At 39.2% G+C, this 18,789-nt stretch overlaps 1 protein-coding gene across 2 annotated transcripts in view; it reads left to right on the forward strand.

Moving 5' to 3' along the window:
* CTNNBL1 (catenin beta like 1) overlaps window positions 1-18,789 on the forward strand; it is a 162,788-nt gene that overhangs the window by 74,669 nt on the left and 69,330 nt on the right. For both annotated transcript variants that reach the window (XM_027977186.3, XM_004014562.6), the window contains exons 8-10: window positions 4,094-4,166; window positions 4,406-4,464; window positions 5,983-6,131. In XM_027977186.3, coding sequence (XP_027832987.1) covers window positions 4,094-4,166; window positions 4,406-4,464; window positions 5,983-6,131 — 281 coding nt within the window. The remainder of the gene's footprint in view (window positions 1-4,093; window positions 4,167-4,405; window positions 4,465-5,982; window positions 6,132-18,789) is intronic.

Below are 18,789 nucleotides of genomic sequence, written 5' to 3' on the forward strand. Positions count from 1 at the left end.
AGGAGATATCAGGCAGGTTAGAGAGGGAGAGCAATTTTGCCAAGATCACATGGCTAGGAACTAATGTGTAGAACTGAGATTCTAACCTGGATATTTCTGGTCCCGGTCATCTGAAAAACGTGTAGCACCTACTATGTGTTCAGTTCAGTTCAGTCTCTCAGTCATGTCCAACTCTTTGCAACCCCATGGACTGCAGTACACCAGGCCTCCCTGTCCATGACCAACTCCTGGAGTTTACTCCGACTCATGTCCATTGATTCGGTGATGCCATCCAACCATCTTATCCTCTGTCGTCCCCTTCTCCTCCCACGTTCAATCTTTCCCAGCATCAAGATCTTTTCCAATAAGTCAGTTCTTTGCATCAGGTGGCCAAAGTATTGGAGTTTCAGCTTCAGCATCAGTCCTTCCAATGAATATTCAGGACTGGTCTCCTTTAGGATGGACTGATTGGATCTCCTGGCAGTCCAAGGAACTCTCAAGAGTCTTCTCCAACACGACAGTTCAAAAGCATCAATTCTTCGGTGCTCAGCTTTCTTTATAGTCCAACTTTCATATCCATACATGACTACTGGAAAAACCATAGCCTTGACTAGACAGACCTTTGTTGACAAAGTAGTGTCTCTGCTTTTTAATATGCTGTCTAGGTTGGTCATAACTTTCCTTCCCAGGAGTAAGTGTCTTTTAATTTCATGGCTGCAGTCACCATCTGCAGTGATTTTGGAGCCCAGAAAAATAAAGTCTCTCACAGTTTCCACTGTTTCCCCATCTATTTGCCATGAAGTGATGGGACCAGATGCCATGATCTTAGCTTTCTGAATGTTGAGTTTTAAGCTAACTTTTCACTTTCCCTTTCAATTTCATCAAGAGGCTCCTCAGTGCTTGACTTCTTGCCATAATGGTGGTGTCATCTGCATATCTGAGGTTATTAATACTTCCATATTGTGTTAGGTACTTCCATATTGGGCTTCCCTGTTGGCTCAGTGATAAAGAATCTGCCTGCCAATGCAGGAGACCTGCATTCAATCCCTGGGTTGGGAAGACTCCCTGGATTAGGAAATGGCAGCCCACTCTAGTATTCTTGCCTGGGAAATCCCATGGACAGAGGAGCCTGGCGGGCTATAATCGATGGGGCTGCAAGAGAGTCAGACACAACTTAGTGACTAAACAACAGCAACTTCCATATTCTTTAATTCTTATAGTAACCCTCCAGAGAAGATGTTATTTTATTATCTCCATTTTACAGATAAAGAAACTTGAGACCAGGAATATTACTTCAGTCATAGATGACCATTCTTAATTTATGGTGCCATCAATATCTCAGTAATTTTTTTATAAGGTCCTATGCCAAAAAGGACCTAATAGTCCCATTTAAGGTAGTTAGATTAGATGCTTGGATTCAAATATATTTTTTATTTCATTCTTAAATACCACAGCTACTTATCGATAGATGTGTGTTCATTTTGAGTACTGCATGACTTCTAAAACCTTGGAATCAGATCGAACACCACCATCTTTGTTTCTTCTCAACGCTGGTTTTCACACAGCTCTTTTATCATAGTAACCACCCAAAGCCAGCCTGTGAAAGAAAGGATGTCACCAAAAGAAAACAGTACCTGGAGCTAATGGTTAATGCATTCACTATTCCACAGATGTCAGATGTCACTATGCTTTTCTTGGAAATACTGTGAATCCTTGGAATCCCCTGTGGATTCAATATGGTGTCCCATGACGCATGGTTTGGGAACTGCAGACTTTGGGTTACATATATAGTGCATGCTTATGAGTGAAATCTAGGTGTGTCTGATCCTAGATTTATGTCCTTTTTTTTTAATATACATGTATTACTTGATAAAATTAATTTTAATTCAGTGTTATCTTTTAAATGATGTATTGGATCAGGTTCATGCAAATTCACCTGTTTGCTGTCATGTTTAATTTTTTGCCTTACATTTAGCAAGTGTCTAATAAATAACTTGTTGGGAAAAGAGGGAAACCTTCCCCCCAACCTTGGAGACAGAATTTTATACAATCAAGTAAAAGTCAAGAGTCATTGGAACCACAGAAAGGCTATTGCTCCAGGGGCCTGATATCTTTTGGCTTCTTTCAGTTGAGTGTATCCTGTTTGAACCAAGAACCTTGACCCTTGAAAAGCTGCATATATGTTGGTATGGCTTAAATCATTTCAACTAGCAGTAAATATATAAATCCATTGCTCAGTCATGTCTGATTCTTTGTAAACCCGTGGACTTCAGTGCACCAGGCTTCCCTGTCCACCATGAACTCCCAGAGCTTGCTCAGACTCGTGTCCATTGAGTCAGTGATGCCATCCAAGTATCTCATCCTCTGTCATCTCCTTTTCCTTCTGCCTTCAATCTTTCCTAGCATCAGGGTCTTTTCCAATGAGTCAGTTCTTTGCATCAGGTGGCCAGAGTACTGGAACTTCAGCTTCAGCCTCAGTCCTTTCACTGAATATTCAGGACTGATTTCCTTGAGGATTGACTGGTTGGATCTCCTTGCAGTCCAAGGGACTCTCAAGAGTCTTCTCCACCACCACAGTTCAAAAGCATCAATTCTTCCGTGCTCAGCTTTCTTTATTGTCCATCTCTCACATCCATACGTGACTGCTGGAAAAACCGTAGCTTTGACTCGACAGACTTTTGTCTGCAAACTATCAGTATTCATAACTTAAATAATTTGAGTGATTTTATTAGCAGATTCTTCATTCTGATAGAGATACTCGCCGCTTAGCTTTTCACTTTTGTGTTTTGATTTGTATAAAACTGTTTTTCTGAAAGTGGAAAATACCACAGTTTGCATTTAAACACTGGCTGTTGTACTGAATTTCCTGAAACAAGACCTTAAGTTTGCCCAGGGAGCATACCTTGCAGTCAGCACACGTAAGACCTTGTATTTACAGATCTTTTAACCTGAGATGGGTCATACCTAGTCAGCCTCCTGAAGCCCTGTAGGGTGCACTTAGGCTTGATGAGGAAGACGTGCAGAGAGAACTGAAAAGATGCTGGGTATTGCTTCGTTAGGGGCCAGTCTTCCTTCTTAAGTCCAAAATCAATGTCCAAACAGAACTGTGAATGGTGCTAAGGGGATGGCGGTATTAGCTTTAAGATAAACACCTCCCCTGTCCTTTTCAGGTACAGTAATTATTTCTCAGTTCAAAAACCTGGATAGGTAGCAGGGTTGCTGCTGATTAACAGCTGTTATTGTGCCTGCATTTTGAGGATCGAGGGTCCAGTAAATAAAAACACATCGATGAGGCTCACGCTCCTCTCTGTGTCCCTTTATCCACGGGATGTCGTTAATGGTGAGGCGCTCGAGGCTCGCTGCAGGAGTGACGATGTGGGTGACCGTGAAAGATGGGCTCTGCAGTGCGTGTGTCCCCTCTGCGACTCCAAGTAGCAGAGCATGCAGCAGGGAAAGAATTGTGGGTAGTAATTTGGGTGTTAAAATATTCACACATTTCTGCATATTTAATGTGGTTTCCTTTTTAAATAGTAGGCAGATTATGGCCCACAAGCAGATAGGTTTATGATTTCAAATTAAATTTTAAGCATTAAAAAAAATTAAAAATCCAAAAAGGAACTACTTTGTTACAAAGACATTCAGCTAATCTAAATAAGAACTGGCTTTCTTTTCAGCTTCTCTGATCATCTGTCCATAGGCTAATTTACAGCCTAATTTTATGACCATCACTCATGACTGAAGCTTCATGATAGATTTTAGTCTTAAAAACTTTCATTCATCTACTTTGCATTTGAGTACATATTATGTGCTCGACCATAGTCCCTAGACTCACAATGGGGAATCTGGGACAGCTTCACAGAGGAGGTGACATTTGTATCTGGGCGTTAGAAGTGTGAGGACTGCTGTGTACATAATGCTGTTTATGGTTTTACTCCGTTGTACTTGAGTCTGGTCTCTTGAGAGCAGAGACAGATTTTTTTTTACCCATAACCTACCTTTTCCTGTTCTCACTTCTCCATCTCTCCAACTCAGATCCTAATACTTGTGGAAAAAATTGTTGGGGAAAGAAACAAGGGCCCTTAACATATTTCTCCTTTCTCCTGTTTTCCCACAGGCAAAGATGCCTTTCGATGCCAACAAACTGTATTGTAGTGAAGTGCTGGCCATATTGCTCCAGGACAACGATGGTGAGGCTCCCTCTCGGTATTGACATTCTGTTAGGATAGGAGCCAGGCTTGTTTCAGATCATGACAGCAAGCTCTCTTGCCTTTGGCATCCCCTTGCTCTCCCTCTCGCTCTCTGTGCAGCTTTTGTACTCTGTCAAGCTGTATTGATTTTGTTTGCTGATGTATCAGTGTTAGACGGCTGTAAAATCTGACAGTTAGCTTCATTTTTTTTTTCTTCTTCTATTTTTTCCCCCTTTTAGAAAACAGGGAATTGCTTGGGGAGCTGGATGGAATCGATGTGCTTCTTCAGCAGTTATCCGTGAGTAATTCTTATGCTTCCTGTCTGCCATGAAGATACATGGCTTGTATCTTTAAATGGGAGGTGGAGCTGGAGACTGTGGGAAGGAATCAGCCATGTGATGCAAGCCATATGGGGTGTGTTGGCAGGCTTCAGGTCACACTGGAGGCACATGGTTTGCCTCCTTTCTTAGTTCATTTGCTCTTTATGACCAGATAGCACCATGTATCTGGTATGGACTTCCTCAGTCTTCTGACGTTTGTCAGTCCCAAAGACGTGTGCTCCCGCTTAAGTATATATTTTTGAGCCAAGAATGCCACATTATTTTCAGTTGACCCACTCTCAAGATTACTCACTTTCCTTGCTGTCAGTTTACCACTAAATTAGAGTCTGTTCGTTTAGGATCCAGCTAAGCTTCACGTGTACAAGTTCCAGTGCAACAGGATAGAGGTCAGAGAGGAGGATAGGGGGAGGATGTGGCACTGGAGGCTGGAAGAAGAAATTAGAAATTGCCATTTGCTCAGCGTAAGAAATGTAAATCCCGTCGAAATGTTCTGCTGGCATTCTGAAAATACTGTTAAGATTTTTTTTTCCTAACCAGTCTCATCTGTGCTATTCCAAAACCAAGACTGAAAATAGATCATTTGGATAAAATCTGTAGAGTGTTGGGAGTGTCTGAGATGTCAGTTTGCATACAGCTTCCATCCTGGTGCCAGCAGCCTGAGTGGATTGGCCTTCACCCCAAAAAATAGAGCTTTGAAATGTGAATCTCTTCCCAGTTCTGGGAAAGTGCTTAGTCCTGTTCCTATAAGATTGATCATTTTGTAGTAGACTGTATGGGTATGCATACACTGTTAAGAGCTTTTCCTCTTAACATGCCATGTATTTCTGGCAAAGATAAAAACTGCTTGAAGCCATTCCCACGACTTATGAGCCACAAATGGTCTATAAGGCAGTTCATTAGCCCTGGTGGTTAAGAAACTGTTCCTTATTTTGGACCAGGATTTGCCCTTCAGAACTGTGGTTTGTTTTAGAAGGGGAAGAAACGTGTTGTGGTCGGGTGGGCCAAGTGGAGAGCTTTGGGGCGGGGGTAGCTGGCAAAGTTGTTTCTCGATCTGGGTGATGGTTTCAGGGGTGTTCACCTTACTCATTTAGCTGTATATGTTTTTTATAGAGTTTTCTGTCAGTGAATATGTTTCATAATAAAAAGGTTTTGTTGGCTTTTGTTAAATCTGCCTCCTTGGAACTATGAATCACTCCTGAACCTAATGGTCAGTTGAGTGGTTTTCTGTTGTTACTGTTGTTGTGGGTTTTTTTTGTTTGTTTTTTGTTTTTGCATGATAGCCATTTATTTAATACCTGTGAATCAGAAAGCCCAGTTTCTCTAAAATGGAGACAGATGAGAATTTTGTTTGATAGGGCTCTGCTTCTTCCGTTGTAGGGTTATTGGAGTAGACAGGCTTTGGAAATTGTTGCATGCTGGTTGATGAAAAGACCTTCTCTTATGATTCTGTGCCTTCTGATATTTTTGCTTGACAGGTGTTTAAAAGACACAATCCTAGCACGGCCGAGGAGCAGGAGATGATGGAAAATCTGTTTGATTCCCTCTGTTCCTGCCTGATGCTGAGTTCTAATCGTGAGCGCTTCCTGAAAGGCGAGGGTCTTCAGCTGATGAATCTCATGCTAAGGTATGCTTCTCATCTCCAATCATGTCCTAGCTGTCCATCTCTTTTTGTCCAACTCCTCACTGTTAGCCTGGATTCAAGAACATGTAGCTAGCTGTGGTCTTTTATTCCATTGAGTTTCCTAGATATATAAAACAGTAGTCTTCAGGTGAGTGTATGGTCTTTTCTGAAGTTAGTTTGGATGAATACGGAGTATATTTTGGTCTATTTGTACCCTATTATGTCATTTGGTAATAGGAACACTCCATTGAAGGGAAATTTTGTTGTTGTTGTTCCTTCTCATAGTGTGTTGGTTTGGGAAAATCTAGTCATTAATTTCTAAGCATGTCCTATATTAATTTCTAAACTTAGCCCAACTTTCTTTTTATCTTATGTAGACCTATCTGTGCCATATGTTTGTCCATATTTTTACTATCGACGAAAATCCGGTGGCTCAGATGGTAAAGAATCTGCCCACAATGCAGGAGGACCAGGTTCGATCCCTGGGTCAGGAAGATCCCCTGGAGAAGGAGATGACAACCCACTCCAGTATTCTTGCCTGGGGAATTTCATGGACAAAGGAGCCTGGCAGGCTACAGTCCATGGGATAGCAGAGTCAGACATGACTGAGCGACTAACATACTTTACTATTGACCGCAGAATGTAATTCTATTTTTCATTTATACATACTTTTCATTATATATTATTTTCAGTAATGAGTTGTACCTTGCCATGTGGCTAGCATAGGAGATACGAAAATGTGCAAGACTATTCTAGAACTTTTCTTCATAATTCCTTCCTTGTATATCTAGGTCTAATTTAAAGCTCAAACAGTAAGCAATATGCCTGCAGTGCGAGAGACCTTGGTTTGATCCCTGGGTCAGTAAGATCCCCTGGAGAAGGGAATGGCAACCCACTCCAATATTCTTGCCTGGAGAATTCCATGGAAGAGGAGCCTGGCGGGCTCCAGTCCATGGGGTTGCAAAGAGTCAGACATGGCTGAGTGACTGTCACTTTCACTTCACTGTCACATCTTATTATTTGTGCATTCATTTCTTAAAATACTTAAAGTAGGTTTCATATTAGTGTAATTCATAGAATCTGGAAGTAAATGGGAGATAGCTTGTAATTGATAACTCTTGAGAAATCTGGCTTAGAAGTGGATTAGAGATATAGGGTGAAGGGGTAACCAGAGTGGGGTGTTTAGTTGACAATGGTCAGTTTTTTAAACTGAGAGATATAAGAGCATGTTTGATTGGTTGGAGGACTGAGCATTTTGGGATTCTTTATGAAACTGAGTCCAAGTCTGCTGTTTTGAAACATATCTGGATAGATTGAAAATTTCAGTGAAAAAAATTTTAAATAAATTTGATACATATCTATTAAATATAACTTAGAATATAGACATACAAAACTGTTAAAGCACTGATAAGGTAATGTGTGAAGTGCTTGGCTTGTACAGAAATTGTACATTTTTAACAGCTTTTTAGGCCTACCACACTTGTAATTTTCTGTACTGTTTTATTTTTTTAACGTAACATGCTGTTTCCCATGTTGTGACATAATCTTCATGACAGTTTTCAATAATTGAATAATGGTGACTCTAAGGGAATATAACTTACTTGGTCCTTCTTTGATATTGATATTGTAGTTATTTCCAATGTTTTGTTGTTATAAAAAATTACCCAGTGACAGATTCTACAAGTTTTTGTGCTTAAAGCTATTTTTGTACTTAAGATAATCAGGGTATGTGTTTCAAAAACATCTTCTTTTTAAAGGCTTGTGTAGGCCCAGGGGCACAGTAGACCTCTTGGTTTGTCCAGTGTGTACCAGACCTTGGATTGATTGAAAAATCTTCCTTGGTGGAATTATTTTTAAAAATTTATTTTAAAGTACAGAGAAGGGCATTGTAATTATTCAGAGGCCTTAAGTGTTCAACTGATTTTTGCTGGCTTTACTCTCTTGAGTCTTTTGTTTGTTTATCTCCTTTACCCTTCTAATTGCCTGTCCTTTTGTTGAAATGACCCACCTTCTCTCAAGCACATGGCATATAAAGAACATGCATTTGGCTTCCTGGGCCTTTTAACCTTAAAACTATATTCTATAGGGACTTTCTTCTAAGCTTCTTAAAGGTCTGAACCACCAATGTCTTTGGATGTTTGAGTGCAAATATGAGGTGATGTATTCCTGTAGCATATGGCTTGGAAATGTGAAGCAGTGGGGAGCTGAATAAATAACCAGAAGTATGGATTATTCAAGCAGGAATGCTGAGGTTCTAGGAGCCTAATTTAAAAAGGAACTCTAAAAGATGTAGAAATAGCACCTTTCTAGGATCTCCTAACTTATCATTTTTGAATGCTGAAGTTATTATTGTATTAATTCTTTTACATTAATTAGCTATATCAGCAGATTCAGAGTTTCTTTTTTTTTCTTTCCCATGCTCTTTGTTCTGTGTGATTTTTTTTCCTTCAGACTCCCAAATGAGAAGTTTAATTGGGAGGGAGTTGTTTCTCCCTAGTAGATCCATCCTTCCTGATCTTCTAGCAAGAGCTGCCAAGTTGCTCTCTGTCTCAAGGGAACCCATTTAAAAACTATGCAGCTATAACACTAGAAGTTCAGGAAAATTCCTCTGGTTCCATTGCCCCTAAATACTGATTTTTATTTGAATTCAAGCATTCACCAAACAGTTAATGAAATGCCCACCTGGAGAGGTAGCAATATGGTACAGTGTTAAAGAATGGGGTTTAGAGTTAAGGGAGATGTGGATTTGGAACACAGCTCTTTCAGTGACTAGTTCTGGATGTTTGGTGAGTTATTCTAACCTTTCTGCCCTCTGATTCTGCCTTTTTTCATCTGAAAAATGGGAGGGATTTCCATTTCCAAATTTCCAGGGATTTTGTGGGAATTAGACTCTATAAATTGTCTGGAACAGCTCTGCAGTTATTAAAACATTGACAAAGTGCTATGTTCACTTAGTGTGTTCAGTGCTAGGCTTATCACAGACATGAACAAGACAGGATTCTTGCCTTCAAGAATCTCAATAGGTCGTGATGGAGGCCGACATTAAATAACTCTAATATAATTTAATGTATTGACTGTTAAGAGTAACAGTGAATTTTGCATGTCCACAGCCTATGAGTTTTTTTATGTTTCCGATTATTGATAAGGAACAATCACCAACAAGATAGTCATTTATACATTTATGTACACACATTATCACACATACATATATATGATTCAGTTTTTTAATACTTTTATCATCTTTATCAAGGCATAAATAATATATAATCAGACACTCATTTTAAGTATATAGTTTTGATTTTGACAAATGTGTATACCTTTATTTTCACCACAAGGAAGATATAAGATACTGTCGATGGAAGAACACGCACAACATGAGAGCTGTGAGTTAAGTTTTATTTGGGGCAAAATGAGGACTGTAGCCTGGGAGACAGCCTCTCAGATAGCTCTGAGAACTGCTCTGAAGAGGAAGTGGGGAAGTCAGTTTATATATAATTTTGGTGAAGGGAGATACGTGTACCATTTTGGCAGAGTGTTGCTGCTAATCACGAGGAGCAGCTGTCTCCATTAATGATTTTATTGCTTTCCTAGATAGGAGGGGATGCAAGAAATTAGGCTCAGAAAATCTTCTCCTGTCCTCACACCATACACAAAAATAAACTCAGCATGGCTTAAAGACTTTGATAAAGACATGACACCATAAAACTCCTAGGAGAGAATACAGGCAAAGCATTGTGACATAAATCATAGCAGTGTTTGCTTAGGTCAGTCTCCCAGTGCAAAAGAAACAAAAGCAGAAATAAACAAATGGGGCCTAATCAACCAAAGGAGCTTTTGCACAGCAAAGGAAATAAAACGAAGGGACAGCCTCCAGAATGGGAGAAAATATTTGCAAATGATGCGGCAGACAAGGGCTTAATTTCCAAAATATACAAACAGCTCTTACTGCTCAATGTTAAAAAAAAACAAAAACAACCCAGTCAGAAACTGGGCAGAAGACCTATATAGGCACTTTTCCAAAGAAGACATATGGTACAGATAGCCAAGATAGTCAACAGGTGCATGAAAAAATCTGCAACATTACTAATCATTATAGAAATGAAAGTCAAAACTGAAGTGAGGTATCACTTCACACCAGTCAGAATGGCCATTGTCCAAGAGTCTACAAGTAATAAATGCTGAGAAGTGTGGAGAAAGGGAACCCTCCTACCATTCTGGTATGTGTGTACTCAGTCGCTTCCGTCGTGTCCAGCTCTCTGTGACCCTGTGAGCCGCAGCCTGCCTGCCTCCTCTGTCCGTGGGACTCTTCAGGTAAGAGTACTGCAGTGGGTTGCCATTTCCTCCTGCAGGGGATCTTCCTGACACAGGGATCAAAACAGCATCTCTTATGTCTCCTGCACTGGCAGTCAGATTCTTTATCACTAATGCCCCCTGGGAAGCACAGTGGGAAGCTAGTGGGAATATAAATTGGTGCAGGCCCAACAAGAGAGAGGTTGCTTAAAAAACTAAACATAGAGTTACCATACGATCCAGCAATCCCACTTTTGGGGCATATATCTGGAAAAGACGAAAACTGTAATCTGAAAAGATGCACGCAGCACGGTGTTTCTTAGCCACATTACTTAAACCAAGACATGGAAGCCACTTGTGTCCATCAACAGATGAATGGGTAAAGAAGATGTGGTTATATATACATACAATGGAGTATTACTCAGCCATACAAATAATGAAAGAGCCATATTCTCTCTCATAAAAGAGAATAAAATATTGTCATTTGCAGCAACATGGCTGAACCTAGAGATTATCATTCTAAGTGAAGTCAAAGAAAGACAAATACATTAAGTCACTTATGTGTAGAATCTTAAAAAAATGATACAAATGAACTTATTTACAACATAGAAATAGACTCACAGACATAGAAAATGAGCATATGGTTACCAAAGGGGAAAAGTAACCAATATTATTTATCAATAAAAAAAATTATGAATCTATTTTACATTCATTTTTTGTAGTAACTCTTTAAAATCCAGTGTGCATTTTACATTTACATCTGAATTCAATGCTAGGTTTTCATTAAAGTACTTGGCTTTTATTTAGATTTCATACAATTTACAGTTGAAAAAGTAGATTCCCAAATTTAAGTACACTTATTCCAAACATACATAAATATTTCCCAATAACTGAATCAAGTATCAATTTTTAAACTTAAATTTTAAGTTTCCTCTACTTAAATCTGAAATTTAGCTGTATTTCAAATACTCCATGGCTATATGTGGCTAGTGGCTACCATATTAGATACTGCATGTATAGATCATTTTTATCACCCTCTGAAATTTACTTGATCCCTTTTACAATCAATTCCCATCAATCCAGCTTTGACCCCAGTCAACCATTGTCTTTCTAGAATTTCATATAAATAGAATCATACAGTGTGTGTTTTGTTTGGCTTATTTAACTCAATAGGTTGTTTTTGTGGTTCATTTACTTTGCATGTATCAGTAGTGTGTTTCTTTTTTATGCTTAGTTCAGTTCAGTTCAGTCGCTCAGTTATGTCTGACTCTTTGCAACCCCATGAACCGCAGCACGCCAGGCCTCCCTGTCCATCACCAACTTCTGGAGTCCATCCAAACCCATGCCCATTGAGTCAGTGATGCCATCCAACCATCTCATTCTCTGTCGTCCCCTTCTCCTTCTCCTGCCCTCAGTCTTTCCCAGCATCAGTGTCTTTTCAGATGAGTCTGCTCTTCACATCAGCTGGCCAAACTATTGGAGTTTCAGCGTCAAAATCAGTCCTATCAATGAATACCCAGGACTGATCTCCTTTAGGATGGACTGGTTGGATCTCTTTGCAGTCCAAGGGACTCTCAAGAGCCTTCTCCAACACCATAATTCAAAAGCATCAATTCTTCAGCCCTCAGTTTTCTTTATAGTCCAACTTTCACATCCATACATGACCACAGGAAAAACCATAGCCTTGACTAGACAGACCTTTGTTGACAAAGTAATGTCTCTGCTTTTTAATATGCTGTCTAGGTTGGTCATAATTTTCCTTCCTGGGAGTAAGTGTCTTTTAATTTCATGGCTATAGTCACCATCTGCAGTAATTTTGGAGCCCAGAAAAATTAAGTCTCTCACTGTTTCCACGGTTTCCCCATCTATTTGCCATGAAGTGATGGGACCAAATGCCATGATCTTAGTTTTCTGAATGTTGAGCTTTAAGCCAACTTTTTCACTCTCCTCTTTCACTTTCATCAAGAGGCTTTTTCCTCTTCACTTTCTGCCATAAGGGTGGTGTCATCTGCATATCTGAGGTTATTGATATTTCTCCCAGCAATCTTGATTCCAGCTTGTGCTTCCTCCAGCCCAGCATTTCTCATGATGTACTCTGCATATAAGTTAAATAAGCAGGGTGACAATATACAGCCTTGTTGTATTCCTTTTCCTGTTTGGAACCAGTCTGTTGTTCCATGTCCAGTTCTAACTGTTGCCTCCTGACCTGCATATAAGTTTCTGAAGAGGCAGGTCAGGTGGTCTGGTATTCCCGTCTCTTTCAGAATTTTCCAGTTTGTTGTGATCCACACAGTCAAAGGCTTTGGCATAGTCAATAAAGGAGAAGTAGATATTTTTCTGGAACTCTCTTGCTTTTTCCATGATCCAGTGGATGTTGGCAATTTGATCTCTGGTTCCTCTGCCTTTTCTAAACCCAGTTTGAACATCTGGAAGTTCACGGTTCACATATTGCTGAAGCCTGACTTGGAGAATTTTGAGCATTGCCTTACTAGCATGTGAGATGAGTGCAATTGTGCGGTAGTTTGAGCATTTTTTGGCATTGCCTTTCTTTGGGGTTGGAATGAAAACTAACCTTTTCTAGTCCTGTGGCCACTACTGAGTTTTCCAAATTTACTGGCATACTGAGTGCAGCACTTTCACAGCATCATCTTCCAGGATTTGAAATAGCTCAACTGGAGTTCCATCACCTCCACTAGCTTTTTTCTTAGTGATGCTTCCTAAGGCCCACTTGATGTAGCATATGTTTATTTATTCATTTGTTCATAGACATTTGTTTTTTCTGTTGTTTTGCTATCGTGTATAAAGCTGCTTAAAAGTCTTAAGATAAATATATATTTTCATTTCTCTTGGGTAAAATACCTGGGAAATGAATGACTATGTCATGTGAAAGTGAAAGTGTTAGTCGCTCACTTGTGTCCGACTCTTTGTGATCCCACGGACCGTAGCCTGCCAGGCTTCTCAGTCCATGGAATTCTCCAGTCAAGAATACTGGAATAGGTTGCCATTTCCTACTCCAGGGGATCTTCCCAACCCAAGAATCAAACCCAGGTCTCCTGCATTGCACAGTTTCTTTACTCTCTGAGCCACCAATGACTAAGTCATATAGTAAATGAAATGTACTATTAGAAACTACCAAGCTGTTTCCAAAATGATCATATCATTTTATATTCTTACCAGCAAGGCATGAGAATTCCAGTTTTCTATCTTCCCTAATTCTTAGTGTAGTCAGATTTTAGTTTTAACCATTTGAATGAGTGTGTATAGTGGCTTTAATTTGCATATAACTGATGACTAAGGTTGTTAAGGGCTTCCCAGGTGGTGCTAGTGGTAAAGAATCCACCTACCAACACAGAAGACCCAAGAGACATGGGTTCAGTCCCTGGACCCTTGGGTTGGAACATGGATTGGGGAGATTCCCTGATGGAGGAAATGGCAACCCACTCCAGTATTCTTGCCTGGAGAATCCCATGGACAGAGGAGCCTGGTGAGCTACAGTCCATGGGGTCGCAAAGAGTCGGACACAACTGCAGCAATTTAGCCCATAGGCACGCATAATGTCGTTAAACATCTTTTCAGGTTGATGGTTCTCACATCTTTTGTTTAGTCAACCCTTTGTTCAGACTTATTGTCTAAATTTTATTTGGGTTGTGTTACTGAGTTTTAAGTGTTCTTTATTCTAGAAAGAAGTTTTTGTCAGAGCCATGTTTTGGAAATATTTTTTTCCTAGTCTGTGGCTTGCCTTTTCATTTTTTAGCAGTGTCTTTTAAAGAGCAAAAGTTTTACTGATCAAGTCTAATTAAAAAAATATATATATATATTTTAATTGTACTTTTGGTATGTCATATAAACTATGTTTCCCTAACCAGGGTCTCAAAGTGTTTCTTTCATCTTTTTTTAGAATTTTCAGTTTTATGGTTTACATTTATAGATCTGTGATCGATTTTAAATTAATTTTCATATTTGGTGTTAGGTATGAATTGAGGTTCTTGGTTTTATTTATTATTTTTGCATCACTTCAGTTCAGTCGCTCAGTTGTGTTGGCCTCTTTGCAACCCCATGAACCGCAGCACGCCAGGCCTCCCTGTCCATCACCAACTCCCGGAGTCCACCCGAACCCATATATCCAATTCTGGCACCATTTATTGCAAACATTGTATACTTTCCAGTTAATTGCCTTTACACTTTTGTCAGAAATTAATTATCTTACATGTGTGGGTCTATTTTTTGTGCTTTCTGTTCTTCTTCATTGATCTATGTGTCTGTCTTTTTGGCAACACAACCCTGTTCTGACTGTACAGTTGAGTCTTGAAATTATGTGATGTAATTGTCTTACTTAGTGTCTTTTTAAAGACTTTTAACTATTCTAGTTCTATAGTTTCTTTGTATATAAATTTCTAGAAAAACTGCTGGGGTTCTGACTGGCATTCTGATGATTCTGTAGATTCTTTTGGGGAGGATGCACATCTTTGCAACAGCAAGACTCCCAATCCGTGAACGTGGTGTATTTCTCCATTTATTTAGGTCTTTGATTCCTTCATCGGTGTTCTGATTTTTAAAGACAACTTGATATTTTGTATTTTCCTAGAAATTTTCAATTTCATAGACTTCCAAGTTTATTGATATAAGTTGTCCTTGTATTTGTGTAATTCTGTTCTGTATCTTCCATTTCATCTTTTTCACTTTCTGCTCATTATGTCTTCTTTATAACTCTTAATGTTATCTATTTACATTTCCCTGCTTTCTTACTCGGTCAGCTTTGTTAAAAGTGATCGAGATTGTCTTTGCTTTTGGTTTGGCATTTTGTTTATTTGTATACTTTTTGCCTTCTCACAAATTTGTTTATGTCTTTAATTCCTTTTTTCTTCTTTCTTTCCATTTATTGTGTTGCCCTTTTCTGAATACCTGAGTTGAATGGTTAATGCTTTTAAAAATAATCCTCTTGTTTGAAAATAAAAACATTCAGGATTCCCTGGCAGTCCAGTGGTTAGGACTCTGTGTTCTCACTGCCAAGGGCCTGGGTTCAGTCCCTGGTCAGGGAATTAAGATCCCACAAGCCTTGTGGCACGGACAAAGGGGAAAACAACAACCAACAAACAAACTTTAAGGTTAAAATTTTCCTCTTAAAATGGCTTAGCTTCATCACACAGTTTCAAGTGGTTAAGTCTTGTTTTCTTATTACCTTAATAGAAAATATAGGCTGAATAGTATCTGCTTTTCTAATTTGAGACTTTATTTGTGGCCTTGTAGATGGCTAGTTTTTGTGTATATTCCATGGACACTTAGAGTTTGTGTTCCTAGAGTATATCCTGTACATAACTCCTAAATCAATATTTGAAATATATTTTAACTCTTCCATATCCATTTTTTAAAAAACTAATCTGTCAAACTTTGAGAGTAATATTGGTATCTTAATATAACTGGCGCTTTTTTTCCCTTTTATTCTTGACTCTTTTGCTCGTTATATTCTACATTGTTTATTCAGCAAGTAAATGCTAATTCTTTTATTTTAATCTTGAATTGTATATCTTTTTTAGTGTTAAATAGTCCTTTTTATTGCATGTAATGAATTGGTTTTGAATTCTTGTATAATTTTGTATTTATCGTATCCCTTCCTATGGTTTTATTTTAACTTTTTATGTCATTTTATATTATATGTGACTCCTATTAAGAGCATGCTTTTTTAAAAATTTTTAGTCCGATGTGAGAGTTTGTTTTTAAGCAGATGAATTTAATGTGCTTGTTTCTATTACAATGACTGTTGTGTTTGGCCCTTTGCTTCTCTTTATTTTGTTCTGATGGTTTTCTTGAAGATTTTATTTTGTTTTGCCTTTTAGTTCTTTCATTTTCCTTCTGTGGAAGTTAAGCAATTTATTCCATTTCTTTTCTGTTAATGTAATTTACTTTTTGAAAAATGAATCTTGATTTGTTTGTTTATGAACATTTGAAGTGGTACCAAGTCCCTTCAGGATCTGTCCTCTGCCTAATTCTCCTGTGGCTATCTCCGCTCATTCTCCTTTTCCCACACATGTTCTTTCTGTTCTCTAAACCAAACTATTTTAGATTCCTTAACACATTTCTTTGTTTTCTCTGTGTTCCTCACCCTTGATACTTAGGCTAAAGTTCTTTTAAGAAGTGTCTGTCCCTATATCACTTCCCCTTGCCCTGTCCTTATGCCCACACACCCCCTGTTGATTTTAGAGATTAGGTTCAGGCATCCCTTGCTTACCCCTGTGGGAGCACTTACCATCCTGTGTGGCAAGCATCTCTTTGTCCCTGGCTGTACTATAAGACTCTTGAGAGCAGGAACCAGGTTTCCCTCTCTGTATCCCCAGAATCTAGCAGTAATACATATTAGGCGTTCAATAAATATTTTCTAAATGAATAAGGAAAGTCTTGAGAAATATTTTTGCTTTTTAGAATCATTGGGTCATAGAATTGCTGGCAGATCCAGCAGATAGGCCAGAAGAATGAGGAATGATTTATTAAAAGCCATGTAGCTGAGAATGTAACCTCCCGTCAAGAGATATTTAGTCCTGTTTGCCCATGTGAAATTTTTTAGTGTGCGAGGAATATAAAGTAGGGTGGTGGTGAACCTGATCTTCAAGACTGCAGGAAAGCCAGGCATCAGCTGTAGTCCTGGGCTCACTGCCCTGTTTGGCTTGTGCCCATGCTGGGCTTCAGAGCAAAGCCAATGCAAGTGTCTACACTTGAGTTTATCCCCCCTTGAAACACTTGACCCTCTCAACTCTCTTCTTCCATCCTCCTCCTAGATATTTTAGGGTTATGGTTTAGGTATTTATTTCTTATAACCTTTCTGCTCAAGGTTCACAGAAGCCCTTCATGTAGATTTGCAGCTGAGTTTCAGCTTTTGTCCCTGAGCACCCTTTGGAGGTCCGGGACCTCTCGGCCCTCACCTCACAGGCCTTTCCCTCTTCTTTCCCCTTCCCTCCCAGCGCTAGTTTAGTTGTCAGGCGACTTTTTTTCATTCCTGTGCTAAGAGTGTCTGGATTTCACAGTGCTTGACAGAATCAATAAGGGAAAAAAGGCTATTTTTTTTTTGTTTGTTTTTTTCTCTCTCTGCCAAAGAATAGATGAAGACATTTTGAAAAAGAAGAAAAAAGATTGCTGGGGTGATATTTTAAAATGGAACTCATGCTGTGAAAGAAACAGCAGGTAGCCATCCTAGAGTATAAGAACTCAAAAAGAAAAAAAAGGATTTCTCATTTTTGGTCGTTGTTTTTTGATAAGGAAAGAGAAAATATGAGGTATGGGTGGGACCCACAGAGCCTCTTGGGCGGTGGAGAACTCTTCTCCTGAAAGGAAGAGAAAACCAGAGGCCCTGCATTTCAGGTATCTTGCCCTCATTATTTTGGCTTGGTAGTCAAGAGTTAGGGTTGTTGTTGTTGTCTAGTCACTAAGTCGTTTCTGACTCTTTTGTGACCCCCTGGACTGTAGCCCGCCAGGCTCTTCTGACCATGAGATTGTCCAGGGAAGAATACTAGAGTGGGTTGCCATTTCCCTTTTCCAGGGGATCTTCCTGAGCCTGGGATCAAACTCTCATCTCATGCATTGGCAGGCAGATTCTTTATATCTGAGCCACCTGGGAAGAATTAGCGTACAAAGAAGATATTTGGATGATCCTTGGCTGGCAGCCAGAGAGTTAAGATATGAACATGAACCAAGTGGCATTTTGGTAGTCAGGAATAGTTGAGAGAAAAATAAAATTTGGGAGAATTACAGTTTATCTTGCAGTTTTACAAAGTGATGAGATTTATAGGGTCCAATTCACAGAAATAAGACTAAATTATACCTATGGGGCCATGGCCATCTTAGAATTTAGCAGAAAATGAGGGTGGAGCCGTAAAGACGGCCTCATTGCCCCTGGATAGAGACTGGTTTGCCATTTCTTTGTGCTTGGTTACAGAAGTCTATCTTTGGTAAGATGTTGTTGCAGATTTAGGATTTCAATGTACCGGGTTTAATTACAGACTGTGCTCCGAAGCGTTTGCTTCTTGCCTCCACAGAGCACTTTTAACAGTATGTCCTTTTATCAGATGGTTCAGTGTTCTCTGAGAAACAACAAAGCCAGTGGGAGACAGAAGAATTACATTGTCAGTTTCCTTGAAAACGTTGACATGAAGCTTATTACTTCTGTTGTAAAACCCTGTTCCAGTTGAGACCACCGTGATCCCAAGGGATGTGTACAATTGCAGCTTGGGGTTGTGTAGCAGAAATACAGTGAACCCATGCTGATTATTAACTGTATAGGCCAAAAGGAAAAAAAGGAAAGAGAAGGGTATATTCATTCATACGTCCGTTTTAGGAACCATCAATTTTTTTTTTACTCTTGAGTTTTTTTTTTTTTTTCTTT

The sequence above is a fragment of the Ovis aries genome, chromosome 13, assembly GCF_016772045.2.
Source record: "Ovis aries strain OAR_USU_Benz2616 breed Rambouillet chromosome 13, ARS-UI_Ramb_v3.0, whole genome shotgun sequence".
In the NCBI taxonomy this organism is placed as follows: Eukaryota; Metazoa; Chordata; class Mammalia; order Artiodactyla; family Bovidae; genus Ovis; species Ovis aries.